The following is a 16544-nucleotide window of genomic DNA, read 5'->3' as shown; positions in this document are numbered from 1 at the left end:
TAGGTATACTAATAGTGGATGTATCTTATTTAAATAAGGAATTCATTGAAACAAGTTTTTAAAGTAAAGATTTCTTATATTTAAAGAGAAATAAGCAAATCAAGATCTTGAGGGAAATAAATATATATTATTTATATAACATAATCTAATTTAAAAGATAAACTTTAAAATTTAATTTTTGTAATTAAATTATATCATGTAAATATTATTTAATGTAAAAAATTGTAAAAAATTTTAAACATGTAAAAAGTAGTTTAAAAATTTGTAAAAAAGTTTAAATATGTAAAAAATTAAAAATTCTAAATATCATTACTCTTTTATTTTATATTTCAACAGTTTGTAATTTAACCTTATGTATGTGGTGATGTCATGCGAACGTCACGTTCGTTGGATACATTCAAGGACTGATCATGAGTCTTTATCCTTTATAAATAAATAAATAACAACAAAAAGATCGTGCTAACAGGCCTTTAGCTGGCGTTTAGCTAGTTATAAATTTTTTATTTTTTATTTTTTCAAATATTTTTTAATATTTTTAATTATTAAATTCAAATAAAAATTACACAATTTTATTAATAGTTATTTTTTAAATATTAAATTAAAAAAATTAAAATATATAAACAATAAAATTGAATAATAAATTTAATATCTTTTAAAAAAAATACATGAGTATTTATGCCATGAATGTACGGACGGGACAGAAACACAAAATTTTGGGATCAGAATAAATTTTTTTCAGTAGCATTAATTATAAATAAAGTTGGAAATTAATTAGGCCCAGTATTACGGTAGGGTAGTTGTGGTGGGCACAGCCTACTGGCTGTGGTTGTGAAGGGTTCCGTATTAACTGAGATGAGACGACTTAGAAACTCTCCTATCCAAACCAGTTTTAAAGTCAAAAAAAACTTGTTATCTCTCTTCAAAATTCAGGTATTCAGATCATCTTTGGCCTTCAAAATCTTACTACTCATGGAACAAACTTGTTTTCCAACTCTCTTTTATGTGACTGCACTACTTTTGATACAATATTGTTGCATGCAGGCTAGCTTAGCCATTAATAGTGCAGCAACCAATATTACCACAGATCAATCTGCCCTTCTTGCATTGAAGGCTCGTATTGATTTCTACAATCCAAACAATGTTTTGGCAAATAACTGGTCTACCAATGCTCCTGTCTGCAACTGGATTGGTATTTCTTGTGGTTCTAGACATCATAGAGTTATTACCTTGAATCTTGCCCATATGAGACTCGAAGGCACTATTCCTTCTTATCTTGGAAACCTTTCCTTTCTTGTTCACCTAATCATGAGAAACAACAGTTTTCATGGATCTTTGCCCCCCGAGTTGGCTCGTCTTCATCGTTTAAGAGTCTTGAACTTTGGATCCAATAAATTAAATGGTGAAATACCATCATGGATCGGGTTGTTAACGAGACTTCAATATTTGTTCCTTGATGCTAACAGTTTCACAGGTACAGTTTAATGTTCCCACCAAATTCTCTATCCAACATATATACATATATATATATATATATATATATCTTCAATTCATTGTAGAATTTATGGCTTTAATTTGCTCAATAAGTTCTTCGAAAGGTATGAAACTCAACCATGTTTTATGTGTTATATATACCAACTTACCTATAACAGCTTTAAACATGTATTTATATAGTCTTTACAAATATCCAACTTTTTAGTCCTCCAGGCCTTTAATTTCCTTCTTCCATCTTTGAAATAACCACCTTATAATAAGAAACTAATTATCTCTAAGAAAAATCTTTCAGGTTCAATGCCCTCTATGATCTTCAATCTGTCTTCACTGCAACGCCTTGATCTCAGCTCTAATAAACTGTCCGGTAGACTGACGGACAAGTTTGATAATCTTCCCAACTTACTTGCCATTTCTGCCAGTTATAATCAATTTCATGGTGAACTTCCTTCCACTTTATACAACTGCAAGCAGCTGCAAATTTTGTCTTTATCAGTTAATAATTTCTCTGGAAGATTACTTCCACAAATTGGGAACTTAACTATGCTTACACAGTTATTCCTTGGCGCCAACAACTTTGAAGGTATGTTTGATCGTCTCTTCTAGTCAATTTCATATATATGAAAAATACTGTATTTCATTTTTTTTTTTTATTTTGTCATTCCTAATTGCAAATACTGATGGGACATTTTAAATTATTGTTCATATAAGTAGTAAACATATAAAGCGATTTCAAATATGCATCATTTGCGAGTTTGACTGTAGAAAATAAAATGTAAAATAAAAAATAAATTTACTCATAATAGATATTGGCTTGGTAAACAATTTACAATAAAGAGTAAAATTAATCATATATTGGATGGGGTATCTTTCAATTGGAAGAAGCTAGAAGAGTAAAGTAAGTGGAACAAAATGGCAGAGGATATGAATAAGTTGTATGTTGCTTTCAGCAGCTTAGATCTTTCTTTGTTTCTTATTAAGATAATTAAACATGAAATTAGATGTTTTTTCCTCATAACCCTCATAATATAAGTGTTTGAATTTGGATTGATTAATGCTTTGGGTCGGCACTAGAAATTAAGAATATTGCTAAGCCAGGAAGTAGCATGCAAAATCCCAACTAATCTTGGAGGGCACAACTCTCGATAAGGAATTCCCTACAAAGGACTCCCAATATGTTAGCACTTGCCATGGCCACTACTTCCTTGATCCCTACCCACTTAACCTAATTTAATTAAACCTCCCTAAAAAATCATTTGCTTCACTATTTGAAAATATATATATATATATATATATATAGCAATTTGTTCACGTAGCTCAATTGATTGAATTGGGATTTGGTACCAAATCAAGCACTTGTCCAACCATTTTCGAGATGGAAAATTATTTGTTAATTAGCTTAATACAAGTGCGCCCCTTGAAAAAGTGGAATCCATCATAAACGTAAAATGAATTCCACTTTCTCTTGTGGATCCTACTTTTTTTCAAGGGGGCCATTTGCACCCTAAGTTCATATTTAGTATTATTTTTTATTTTTCAACTCCATAAGAGGATGATATTATTTTTTGAATAATAATATGCAATTGTTTATAATGTGCCAGGTGCAATACCAAGGGAAATTGGTAATCTACAAAAGCTGCAGACACTCAGTCTCATTCAAAACAACTTAGAGGGCCCAATTCCACTTGAGATCTTCAATATCTCTACAATACAAATAATTTCAATGCCGATGAATAGGCTCTCAGGCCATCTACCATCAAATATAGGCATTTTCCTTCCAAACCTGCAACGACTTTACCTTGGACAAAATCAACTAAGTGGACCGATTCCCAGCTCTATCACCAACGCTTCACAACTCACTGAGTTATATTTGACTAAAAACTCATTCTCAGGCCTGATTCCTAAATCACTTGGGAATTTAAGGCTCCTCCGAGTGCTCAATTTACCATTCAATAACTTGACTGTTGAGTCTTCAGGATTAAGCAACCTTTTCTTCGACTTATCAAATTGCATATACCTGGAGTCAATAGATCTATCACAAAATCAACTGAATGACATTCTTCCCAGTTCCATTGGAAACCTCTCTACTTCTCTTCGAAGATTTGTACTACAGAATTGCAAAATTAAGGGGAACATTCCCAAAGTCATTGGCAAGTTCAATAACTTGAATACTTTGGCCTTAGATAACAATGAGTTGACAGGATCTCTTCCAACTACATTGGGAGAATTGTACAAGTTGCAAGGTTTGTACCTTTATGAAAATAAACTTGAGGGTCCAATGCCATCCAGTATATGCCATTTAAAGAGCTTGTTCTTATTATATCTGAATAATAATAAGCTTTCTGGACATATTCCTACGTGCATAAACAATTTGACTTCTCTACGGGAACTCTACTTTAGCTTTAACCAATTAACTTCTACTATTCCTTTGAGTTTATGGAGCCTTACTGATCTCTTGAAAGTCCACTTATCATCAAATTCTTTTAGTGGCTCTCTTTCATTGGAGATTAATAATATGAAGGTCTTGACAGTGCTTGATCTATCAAGAAATCAACTATCAGGTGGTATCCCAAGTTTCTTTCTCAAAGACATGGTTAATCTATCATTGGCAAGAAATCAATTAGAAGGCTCAATTCCTGAATCTTTCGGTAAAATGGTGAGCTTGGTGACCTTATATCTTTCTCATAACAACTTATCAGGAGAGATTCCTAAGTCCTTAGTAGCATTGAAGCATCTCAAATTTCTCAACGTCTCATTCAATAGACTACGAGGAGAAATTCCAACAGGAGGACCATTTATAAATCTCTCAGCTGCATCATTTTTGTCAAATGATGCACTATGCGGTGCTCCCCAACTACAAGTTGCTCCATGTAAAGAAGTTCATCATCATCGACGTATACTAGTGTATGTATTACCAATTGTAGGGTTAACAATACTTGTAACTTTCTTTGTAATAGTCAGGAAAAGATGGAGAAAAAGGAATATCATCAAATCTCAAGGCGTGGAAGAATTGTCGCCTCTAGCGATATGGAAAAGAATTTCCCACCTAGAACTTCAACAAGCAACTGAAGGGTTTAATCTAGACAACTTAATTGGCAAAGGTAGTTTTGGGTTTGTATATAAAGGAACGCTCTCAGATGGGATGGATGTTGCAATAAAGGTTTTAAACTTGGAAATAGAGGGAGCATTCAAAAGTTTTGATGCAGAGTGTTTGGTACTGCGCAATATTCGTCATCGAAATCTTGTCAAGATCATCAGCGCATGTAGCAGCATGAACTTCAAAGCCTTTGTACTGGAATATATGCCTAACGGAAACCTTGAGACCTGGTTGTACAACCGTTGTTTGAATATGTTGCAAAGGCTAAATATAATGACCGATGTTGCAGCAGCACTAGAATACCTTCATTTTGGGCTTTCAACACCTATTATTCATTGTGATTTGAAGCCTAGCAATGTCTTGCTAGATGCAGAAATGGTTGCACATGTTTCTGATTTTGGAATTGCCAAACTCTTAGATGATGGAGATTCTCTCACACGAACCATGACTTTGGCTAGCATGGGGTATATGGCACCAGGTGATGTTAACTTGCATGTTTATATCATTTACATAAACATATATACCTGAAATCTTTTGTTAAAATATTGACTACTGCACTTAATTTGTTTCTTGAGAATTTTTTTTTCCCAATAATGCAATATAAAATTAACTCCTGGTGTTGGATTATAAATGTTACTTGTAGAATATGGATCAGAAGGAATAATTTCAACAAGAGGTGATGCTTATAGCTATGGCATTTTATTGATGGAAATTTTCACAAGAAAGAAACCTACAGATGATATGTTTTCTGAAGAAATTAGCTTGAAAAGTTGGGTAGAGGAATCGTTATCCCTTTCAATAAATGAAGTTGTTGATACTAACTTGTTGAGAAACGAAAGGGATTATGCTGCTATAGAGGGTTGTTTATCATCTGTTATAAGATTGGCTTTAAATTGTTGCGAAGATTCACCCAGAGAGAGGATGGATATGAAAACTGTTTCAGTCACACTCAACAAGATCAAATCAAAGTTTCTACAAGATACCGAATGAGGGGTCTACAAATGAATGTTTATTGATATGAGAATATCAAATATGTTACAGCTTTTCTATGTCTGTGGCCTTGCAAATAACATAATAGTCTTGGGACCGCATGTTCTAAAACTAAATACTTGTTTACAGTAATTACTTTGTAGTAGAAATAATTGTATGTGAAAGTCTTTTCACTACTTATGGTAGTATAATTGTCAGTTACATATAGTCATTTTTGCATATTCTTTGTACATTTCATTAATGTGATTGATCAAAATATTGATTTTACATTAGAAAAATACGCAATCAATCACGAAAATAAAGTATTCAAAGAGTATGTAAAAATGATTGGATATAAAACTTTTAATTGACAAATTATTATAGTAAGAGAAAAGATATTTATATTCATAGAATATACAAGCACTGCACATTCCTCTTCAATGAAGCGAGTAAATATAAATTTACATCGAAAATTAATTAATCTTTTTTTTTTTTAATCATGATGGTTACAAAATTGTCTCTCTCTAAACAGATGAATATAATGGAGAGGAGTAGTAAAAAGAAAAAGAGAGAAAAAAAAACAAGAGAGGAAAAAGCTAAGTATGTTTGCTGAACCCACCGGAAATTGAAAGGCAAAGGTCTGAAATTCCCAAAAGCCATGGGAGGCCATGGCGCAATTGAGGTGGCCAAGACAGTTCTAAAGGTCGCTGACATGGCCTGGACCTCTATGGAGCACCACCATCACCATCACCACGAGCACGATGGCACTGCCCACACCAAGGTTGAGACCAATTTGTATGATAAATTGGAGTCTCTACGATTGGAGAATCAGTGTCTTAGGACTTTGTTCGAGCAAAATCTGAATTTTCTTCAGGACCTCTCAGAATCCTCCTTTTCCTTGAACGATTGCCCACCCGATGTATGTCATTGACTCATTACTATTTCTGACTACTTCGACAAAAGTTCTGAAATTTTGCCACTTCCTGTTGAGTTTGTGGAACTTTTATTTGGTTCATGTAAAAGAAAAGGAAGTTTTTAATTTGTTTAAAAAAATAGGTTCCTTGAGGAATTTTATGCTTACCCTGGCCTTTGCTTTCCTTTGTTATATCCAATATCTTATTGCATAGCACCTTCATCCATCAACTATCTCGTGTCAAAAAAGATTTTAGATTTAATTTATTTGATGAGGGGTTACTACTTTTGCAATTGTAGTTGTATGCTAGGCTTGTAGCAACGATGGATTCTAAACAATTCTTGGCTCGGCCCAAATCCCTCCAGCACGCATCGATTAACGGGACTAATAGAGAGTTTCCTTTCAAGGAAACTCAGGTTCTTTATGGGCTTTAATTCTGCAATTTTTTTCTATCCTTTTAAGTTTCATAGTTTGCATCTTTTTCTAGTATTCTGTGTTCCGTTCTCTGTCTAGGGGATGATGTAGATTTGGCTGAAATTTTAGTCTAAGTTGACAGTGAAGAAGCCAGCTGGTGGGTATGGGTCACAATTGAAATGGTTCCAAGCAATGTTGAGGAATGGAGCAGAATCGATAATGAAAATTATGTAGTTGTTAGTTAGGAGAATGTGTTGGATGGGGTTGGGGTTGCCAACTTTATGGCCAAATGTATTATGTTAAATCCAAAATCTCAGGTACATACTTTTTTTTACCTTGGCTACTGAATCTCACTTCTCATTAAGTTTATCATCTGTTGTATCTAACATGATTTGCTCCCTTGAAAATGAAGAATTTGACACCAAATGAGCTACAAAAAAGTAAGTTTGAAGTTCAATTTTCTGAAAATGCCCTTTCTTTGCCCTGTTCTTATCCCAAAACTGCATAAAGGTCATATACTATAGTATGGTAACATTTCTAGGTAATTGAGTATCTCTCTTATGATCTTATTTTTTTGGTAGATAAGGAAATCAACGTTCAATCCATTGGAATCAGCTATTTCATATTAATCTCTAGTGATAGTCACCATAACTAAAAACGAAATGGGTGGCAATATATGCACTTCTTTGTGTATAATGTCAAGTTTTAAGCAGGTACATGTTAAATGGACAATCAAATGAATCTATTAATGTTCCGTATAATTCTTTCTCAATTGAAATACAATATGTAACCAACCAAAAAACAACGGTCTTTGATCGGCTTCTGATACATGAGGAAGAAAACTAATAGAATTAGTAGTGTGAACGAAATTTAGATTAAATGCAATTCACTGACCAAAATGATATTTTGAGTGACTCTTTCCTTGTTGAAGGTTGTCTTGAATAGCAATACTATAAAAACAAGACACTTATTTTCTGAGTCAAATGCATGTTGATGATATTTGTTCCTGACCTACCTTTGAAAATTAGACATCTTTCCTATTGATATATTACACTAATCTGTCTTTGACTTCTCCAATTGGCATGTAGACTTTGTGAGCTAGGAGTGATTCTGTATATTGCTTATCTGTCATTTTAAACTTGCAATTGCTTGTCTTATATGCTTCCAGACCCCTACTTCATAGGCCCCGTTTCTCTCTCTAGTACACCAACCCCCCCACAAGCTTCTGTGTTTGCAATTGACCACCAATTTCCATAAAACTTTCGATTCCATATTATATCTCTATACCAATTTTCCAAGTAGGGTTCGATTAAAAGTTCTCAAATTTTTTATCCCCAACCCACCGAAAGGAATTGGCCTACACACCTTCTCCCAATTGACTAGAAGGAATTTGAATTCATCCCCCAACCTGCTCCATAAGAAATCACGATTGAATTTTTCAATCTGTGCCGCCACGCAAGTTGGAATTGGAAATAAAGACTCTTAATTAGAGTTACCCGGCTTCCTTTCAACAAGTACAGTCTCTTCCACCCTGCCAATTTTCATTCTATCTTCTCTATAACTATATCCCAAATACATAATGCCCGTGGGGCAGCCCCCAATGGCAATCCTAAGTATGTCATAGGAAGAGAAGCGACCTTACACCCAAAAGTGTTGGCCAATTGACGAGTGTTACTGACAGTCCCAATTAGTACTAGCTCTGATTTATCGAAGTTCACTCTTAAGCCTGCCGCTGCTTTGAAACTAATAAAAGTGCCTTAAATGCCCTTAGCTGGTCTTGCTCTACCTCGCAGAAAATTAGTGTTTCATCTATAAATAATAAATGAGAAATCGTAATAAAGCCCTTATTAGGATCACCTACTGAAAATCGAACCATAAAATCATTTCTAACCACAGCTGATAGCATCCTACTCAGAGCCTTCATGATGACAACAAAAAAGAATTGGGGATAGCAGATCTCCCTATCTTAGGCCACGAGAACTGCTAAAGAAACAAGCTAAGCTGCCATTAATCAAAACTGAGAAAATTGCCGTCGAGATGACATCTGATCCACGAACACCATCTCTCCCCAAAACTACATCCCTCCTACAAATAAAGAAGGAACTCCTAGTTTATATGATCGTATGCATTTTCCATATCTAGCTTACATATAATCTCTACAATACAAAACTTTAATCTACTATCCAAGGATTTATTGGCTATAAGAAATAAATCCAAGATTTGACGGCTCCTTACAAATGCATTTTTCTAGCTTGTTTGTGAGCATCTTTGAGATAATGTACACCCTAGTTATGAGGCTAATGGATCTATAATCTTTTACCTCCAATGCTCCAATCTTCTTCGGGATCAATGCAATAAAAGTAACATTTAGGTTTTTCTCAAACTTCCGAGCCAAGAACAATTCCTTGAACACATTCATTATGTCTTCTTTCACTACTTCCCAACAAGTTTGAAAAAACCCCATCAAAAAGCCATCTGGACCTAGTACTTTGTCTTTAATTATTCTTCTTACTACATCATAGATCTCCTCTTCCTCAAAAGATCTTTTCAACCAAGATGCTATCTGTGTGTCAATAAGATCAAAACCGAGTCAATCAATGTAAACAATTGTTCAAAGAAATCCACCACGTGGTTTCGGATCATAGGAACCTTCATGTAGTTTATACCATTAATGTATAACATCTCAATGGTGTTATTTCTCCTATGAGAATTAGCCACTCTGTGGAAGAATTTTGTGCTTCAATCCCATTCTTTCAACCATAATGCTCTTGACTCCTCTAAAGATATTACTCTTTCCAACTCTGAAGCCAGCTCTACCTTTTGCCATAACTCATATGGGGAGAGGACTCTATCCTCGAGTATCCTCTCAAAATTCTATAGTTCCTCCTCCACCACGGTTTTTCTTCGGCTCCCCTATGTCTCCAAAAGTTTGAGAGTTCCAAAACTTTAAATTATTCTTTAAAACTTTTAATTTGCCTACAAGTATGTGGGAGGGGGTACCATAAAACTGATAAGATGACCACCATTGCCTTACTCTGTCCACAAACCCTTCACTTTTAGGTCACATATTTTTAAACTTAAAATAACGATACCCGCATTGGACACCACCGCCGTCCAACAAAATGGGAAAAGGATCCAAGCAGAGGCGAGACAACCTCTTCTGGAACACCTCCAGGCTCCAAGTAATGTATATCCCAATCTGATGATATTAGGAATCTATTCAGCAGAGACCACGTCTGATTATTGGACCAAGTATTGGGGCCCTCTATGAGCAGAAGGTCCACCAGATTCAAATAAAGAATACACGACAAAAATTTGTCATGGCAGGGCACAATTGATTTTCTCTAGATCTTTCACTACGGAACCTTATGACGTTAAAATCTCCACCTGTGCACCATGGGAGGTCACACCAACTATGTATTCCATCAAGTTCTTCCTATAAAAATCTTATGATAGTGTCAACATTCAGCCCATATACACATCCAAAAGCCCACAAAATATTATCTTCCACTATTTTAAATGAACATGCCACTATATACTCCCCTACAAAATCCTCTATTTTCTCCACCACCTTTCTATCCCATATCACAAGGATTCCACCTGACACCACATTTGATGCCAGATAGACCCAATCTGCATAAGGACAACTCAACTCACCTCTCACTAGTTTTCTAGACACTAATTTCAGTTTGGTTTCTTGTAAACATACTATGTCCGCCCTCTATATCAGCAAATTCTATTGCTCTACTAATTGGTATAATAGTTCCTTGATAGATATCATGTTCAAAAAATTTAATTTTATTTTGAAATAATTTTGTTTTAGGTTATGAAACAACTAATCCATTTTGTTTAATAATTTGAATGAAAGTGTTTAAATGTTTTCAATGTTGTTCAATAGATGAAGAAGAAATTAACACATCATCTATGTAAACTATTGAAAAATGAGTGAAATGAGTAAATATTTCATTCACAATATTTTAAAATTCACTATGGGCATTTTTTAATCCAAATGGCATAACATTGCAAATGACTTAACATTCCATTCATAATATTTAAATGGGACTGTGAATGCCATTTCGTATCTATCTTTTTATGCCATTGGGATGCCAAAATCCGCTTTTCATATTAAATTTTGAGAATACAGTAATATCATAAAATCAAGATAATAAATCTTTTTTATTAGTAATAGGATACCTAATCTATTGTAATAATTTATTTAATGGCTTACAATTTATAACTAATCGAAGAACACATCTTTCTAATTCTATTTTTCTTTTTAACATAGAAAGCAGCATAACTCTATGGTGATTTACTTTTTCTAATTAGTCCCTTAGATAATAGATCATTAATTTCTTATTTACAAAATTTCAATAATTCATTATTCATTTGAATTGGTCTAGCTTTATTAGAAATATTCTTTTCAGAAAATTATTTTTCATAAAATAATTCAACTATGTGTTGTTTTCTTTTTCATAATTTTAAAGTTATTAATTTTTTGAATTAATAATGGATCTTTTAATTATTCTTCAATTCTTTTGTATTTTAATTCTTATTTTAAGAAATTCATCTATTTTTCTTTTATTTAAATCTTATTTTTTGTTAAAAAAATTAATTTCTTTAATTAATGAAACTTCTTTTAGGGAATTAATTTCTTTTGAAACTAGAGGAAATAAAAATTTAAATTAAATTTCTTGTCCTAATATTTTAGTAGAAATTCATTCTTCTGTCACAAAGAAATGATAAATTAAGGTAAGAAATAGATTTCCTAATATTACTTTGGTGTTGATAGTTTTTCCCAAAATAAATATTGTTTTAAAGAAAATTCCATTATTACAAATGTGTGCATTTGATAATTTATAATTTATGTTTAATTTTTCTCTATTAATTTGAGATAATGTCTTTTTTATTTTTTCAAAATATTTAGAAGGTATTATTCCTTCTTATATACAATTTAAATCTGCTCCTATATCTAATAAAGTAATTGTTGTAAAAAAAAAATTGTTAATAGAGATAGTTATTTCATAATACTATTTTTTAAAATTTATTTTATTAAGAATATTAATGAAATTATCTAACTCTTCTTTGATAATTATTGCTGAACTTTCTCCTTGTTCTTTCTTGGATGTATTAATGGTTTTATCTATTTTTAATAATATAATTTCTTGTAATAATTGCTCATTTGAAACTTCTAGTTTAATATTAGAAGCTTTCAAATTTCTAGTTTCTTGTTTTATTTCATTAATATCTTGTTGGAAGTCTTGTAATATGACTTTTTGTATTTCTATTTTAAATCGATTTATTATTTCTGGAAAATTATATGATGATGTTTAAGAAGTATAATTATTGAAAGTGTCTTTTAGTTTTGCAAAATAATCTTTTCTTTCATATGGATCATTAATTTTATCAATTAATTCTAATATAATATCTTCATGTTTTGAAAGAACATTAATAGTTTTATTACAAATACAATTATTCTTATCTAACCAATTATAAACATGTCTATCATCTTCTTCTGATTCACTATCAGTAAATGGTTCTTAGAGGTTTGATTCTTTTAATTGATAAATTTTCTCTTTCTCTGAAGAGCTTTCCTCTTCCTCACTTGAATGTATTATAAAATATTTATAATTTTTCTTTTATTGTTTCAGGTACATCTAATTCATTAATTTATTTTTTAACCTTACAATTTGATGAATAATGTCTAACCTTTCCACATTTATAACAAACAATTAATTTTTCTTTTTATTAAACATTTTTGTATTTTTTATAGGTTTATTGTATATTTGTTTATCTTTTGTCTTTTTATAATGTCTTTTATATTTTCATTTTTTATTTGGGTAATTTTTATAATTTCTTTTCACTGCTTTGTGTCTTCTAGGTGGAGCTAATAATAGAGTACAACCAAATTGTTCAAGAAGGTGCCTAATTCTTTCTTTGCAAATTTCTTTTCTTTATCCATTTACTTTTTTAATCTTAGATCATTGCACAAAATTAAACTAGTTCTATTAATAGTAGTTATTAAATCACCGTATGTGAGATTAATAAAATCAATAATACCATCTGCTTTTACTAATAATTCTCATACCTTTTAGGCAAAATAATATGAAAGTCCGGCTATGAACTTTTCCTTTCAGAATGGTTGTTGACAATCATTTCTAATCATAACTTTAGTTAGAAATACATTTTTATACTATCTAAAATCATATAATTGAGGATGTTTTAAATTGATTAACAAATCACTAGTTTTTTCTTTAAATTAAATAGGATCGCCTAACAAATGTTTGGTCAATATAAATATTAAAATATTAACAACATCTTCTAATGGCTGACCATCTTCTGTTTTTATTTCTTGCATATTTTTATCATGTTATATTGAGTTAATATTCTTACTTTTTGTTCATGTGAAAGATAATGATCCCACCAGCCTTTTAGGTGGCCGGTGAAAGTTGTAATTAGAATATGGGCTAACTGAAAATCTGTTTTTCTATTGCTTTTATAAATATTAGCAACCATAATTATTTCTTAAAAATGATTTAATATTTCATATTCAGATAATCCATCTATATTCTATTCACATAATACATCTGGTAAAAAAGCATATTTTATTATATGTTCTCTTTCTTCAAATTGCATATTCGATAGAGTAGGCCTCGAATACCAATTACGAGTTATGGAAACATGATGTTTAGAATCCCTAGTTGAATATTCATTAGCATAATATCCTTTAATCTTATTTATTTGTAAATCTAAGTTTTTAAATTGATTTTTAATATTACTAATTTCATAATCAAATAAGACATGTGAGTCTGTCTTACTTGATACATTAATATGAGGTTGTTTTGAAATAGATGCAGTATTCGTAATATTTAACTTTTCTAATCTATTAGAGATTTGTTATAATAAATCATCTTTAACTTTAGAAAAAATAGGTTTTAAATGAGGTGAAATTTCATGTGGAATAAATAAATGGGTTTCTTTCATTTCTTTAATAGTAGGCTGGATAGATAGGAGATATTTGGGTTTCAATTCTCTCTAATTGTTTACTTATAGTTTTTAAATATAAATTATTATAATTTTTTTGTTAGATTATATTGTTAGTATTTTTATTTAAAAATATAGAATTATTTTTTTTATTGGTGGGGCTAATATTTAAGTACTCATTTGGTTGTACTTAATAGCTTTAAAAGAGGTATTCTTCATAAATAATTTAATTATTATCTTCCTTAATCCATTGATTAGTAGTCTTATTTATAGTTGATAATTGATTTGATTTATATATTTCAAACCTAAGAAAATGTATATTAATTTGTATATTTTCTAAGTACTCATAATATTTTATTTGAATATAATATTTTTCTATTTTTGTGAAAGTAGAGAAAAATTCTAACCTCTTTTATTTATTTTCCTCTTTCATAGAATCTTATAAATATTATTTTTGTGAAATTTTAAAATTTTATTTTATAAATAAATTATGTCATGTAAATATTATGTAATGTAAAAATTTTTAAATATGAATACTCTTTTATTTTATATTTCAATAGTTTGTAATTTAACCTTATGTATGTGGTGATGTCATGCGAACGTGAGTTTTTTAGATACATTCAAGTACTGATCATGAGACTTTATCATTTATAAATAAATAAATAACAAAAAATCATGTTTTTTTTTTTTTTTTTTTGAATAACAGATCACATCTATTCATTTAAGAGGGCTTACAAATTTGACTTAAACAACAAGTCAGTTATAACAGTTAAGAGCTTTCCAACACACTAAAGTGGTTGACATAGTCTAGTCCGGCACAACTCTATCTATAATAGAGTTACCAAATCCCTATACCCGACTAAGCGGGATATAGGACACCAACCCCACCAAGCACCGCCAAGCGGAGGGGGGACTAATTTTTTGGATTTTTTTTATTGAAAACAAAAGACAAGATATAAAAAGAAACTACATAGAAAATACTGTACACGGAAAATCAGTGTAATCCGTAGGTACTGTAGCACGTGCAAAACATGCGCCACTCTATGAGAGAACCAACGGCCAATCTTGGAAGTCCCCGACTCACAGGTCCCAGAAACGCCGCTTGTGGCATCGACAGAGGGATTCTCGGTGGCGCGTGAGCACCACGCGCCGGAACGACGGGAAACTTTAACCTGCGCGTGCGGGTCACTCTCCACTCCGATTGGCACCCTATTCAGTGGTCTTGAAGATCGGTGGCTGGGCTACGCTATGGAGGTGCGCGTCTTGGTCGGTGGTCGCCGGATTCTTCCAGATCTATGATTCCCCCTTATACGCTGGAAAACAAAAAAAGAAAAAAACAAACCAGAAGGTGGAGGGGGAGGGAGGCGGGGAGATGGAGGAAGGAGGGAGGGAGCCGAAACTCCCACCCCCTCTAGCCGATAACTTTTGTTGTTGTTTAGAGAGAAGGGAGAGGTTTTAGAGAGAGAGCGTCAGCTCTATTTCGCAAGCTTCTAATTGCTTTAACAAAAAATCATGCTAGCGGGTCTTTAGTTGGCGTCTAGCTATTATTAATTTTTTATTTTTTAAATATTTTTTAATATTTTTAATTATTAAATTCAAATAAAAATTAAATAATTTTATTAATAGTTATTTTTTAACTATTAAATATTTTAACTATTAAATAAAAAAGTAAATTAAAAAAAATTAAAATATATAAACAGTAAAATTGAATAATAAATTTAAAGGACTATTAATATCTTTTAAAAAAAAAATACATGAGCCTTTCTTATGCCAGGAATGTACGGGCGGTACAGAAACAAAATATTTTGGGATCAGAATAAATTATTTTTAGTAGCATTAATTATAAATAAAGTTAGAAATTAATTAGCCCCAGTATTACGTTAGGGTAGTTGTGGTGAGTCTTAATTTGTGGCTGTGGCTGTGGAGGGTTCCGTATTAGAGGGGATGAGCCGACTTGGAAAGTAAGTCTTCTGAATGTAATCGGTCTAGTCTAATCTAGTCTAGCCTGCTTAGGAATAAAATTTAAAATCAAATCAGTATTTATAGGTTTTATATTTTTAAAAATCAATTACACACTGCATGCCTCGATAAAGTGATATCTCTTAATTGGTTCCGTTTTCTAATTTTAATATATTAAGTATATTAATATTATTAATATATTTATCAAAAAAAATATATTAAAAATTTATTAGACAATAAAATATATTTAATATATATATTTTATATTTAAAACATATGATCAAATAATTATTCATGTTTAAGATTAAAATATTATGTTATAAATTATAATATATTATTTCATACATAATTATATATTATAGATAAATATATTTTATATAATATTAAAAATTAATAAAATATATATATAATATATTAACCAGCCTGATCCGGTCCGGTTTGATGTTAGAAAACGTAAAATCGATTTTGGACCAGATTTAACCGGTTTTTAAAATGAAGGAACTAATTCCGGACTGAATCAATTAAAAACCGGACCGAACCAACCAATCTAATCTGGTCTGGGCCGTTTTTCAGTTTTTCGATTTATCTTTAGACTTCTAGTCCTCTCCTATACAAACCAGGCTTTAAGGCAAAGGAAACTTGTTATTCAAGCCAGTCTTTTATGCATAAAAGACTGGCTTGAATAACAAGTTTCCTTTGCCTTAAAGCCTGGTTTGTATAGGA

The 16544-nt window shown here is 31.5% G+C and overlaps 1 protein-coding gene across 2 annotated transcripts; it reads left to right on the top strand.

Moving 5' to 3' along the window:
• Positions 1-841: 841 nt before the first annotated feature.
• On the top strand, positions 842-5794 carry LOC122311675 (probable LRR receptor-like serine/threonine-protein kinase At3g47570). Of its 2 annotated transcripts, XM_043126307.1 has the most exons (5): positions 842-1471; positions 1784-2071; positions 3090-4358; positions 4446-5063; positions 5229-5794. In XM_043126307.1, the coding sequence occupies exons 1-5, from the start codon at positions 853-855 to the stop codon at positions 5573-5575; spliced, it is 3141 nt and encodes a 1046-aa protein (XP_042982241.1). In that variant the 5' UTR covers positions 842-852; the 3' UTR covers positions 5576-5794. The 2 variants fall into 2 exon arrangements, with proteins under 2 accessions (XP_042982241.1, XP_042982240.1); XM_043126306.1 differs by having other exon boundaries at positions 843-1471; positions 3090-5063.
• Positions 5795-16544: the final 10750 nt, after the last annotated feature.

This window comes from Carya illinoinensis, chromosome 5 (assembly GCF_018687715.1).
Source record: "Carya illinoinensis cultivar Pawnee chromosome 5, C.illinoinensisPawnee_v1, whole genome shotgun sequence".
In the NCBI taxonomy this organism is placed as follows: domain Eukaryota; kingdom Viridiplantae; phylum Streptophyta; class Magnoliopsida; order Fagales; family Juglandaceae; genus Carya; species Carya illinoinensis.
This window is presented reverse-complemented; position numbering and strand designations above follow the sequence as displayed.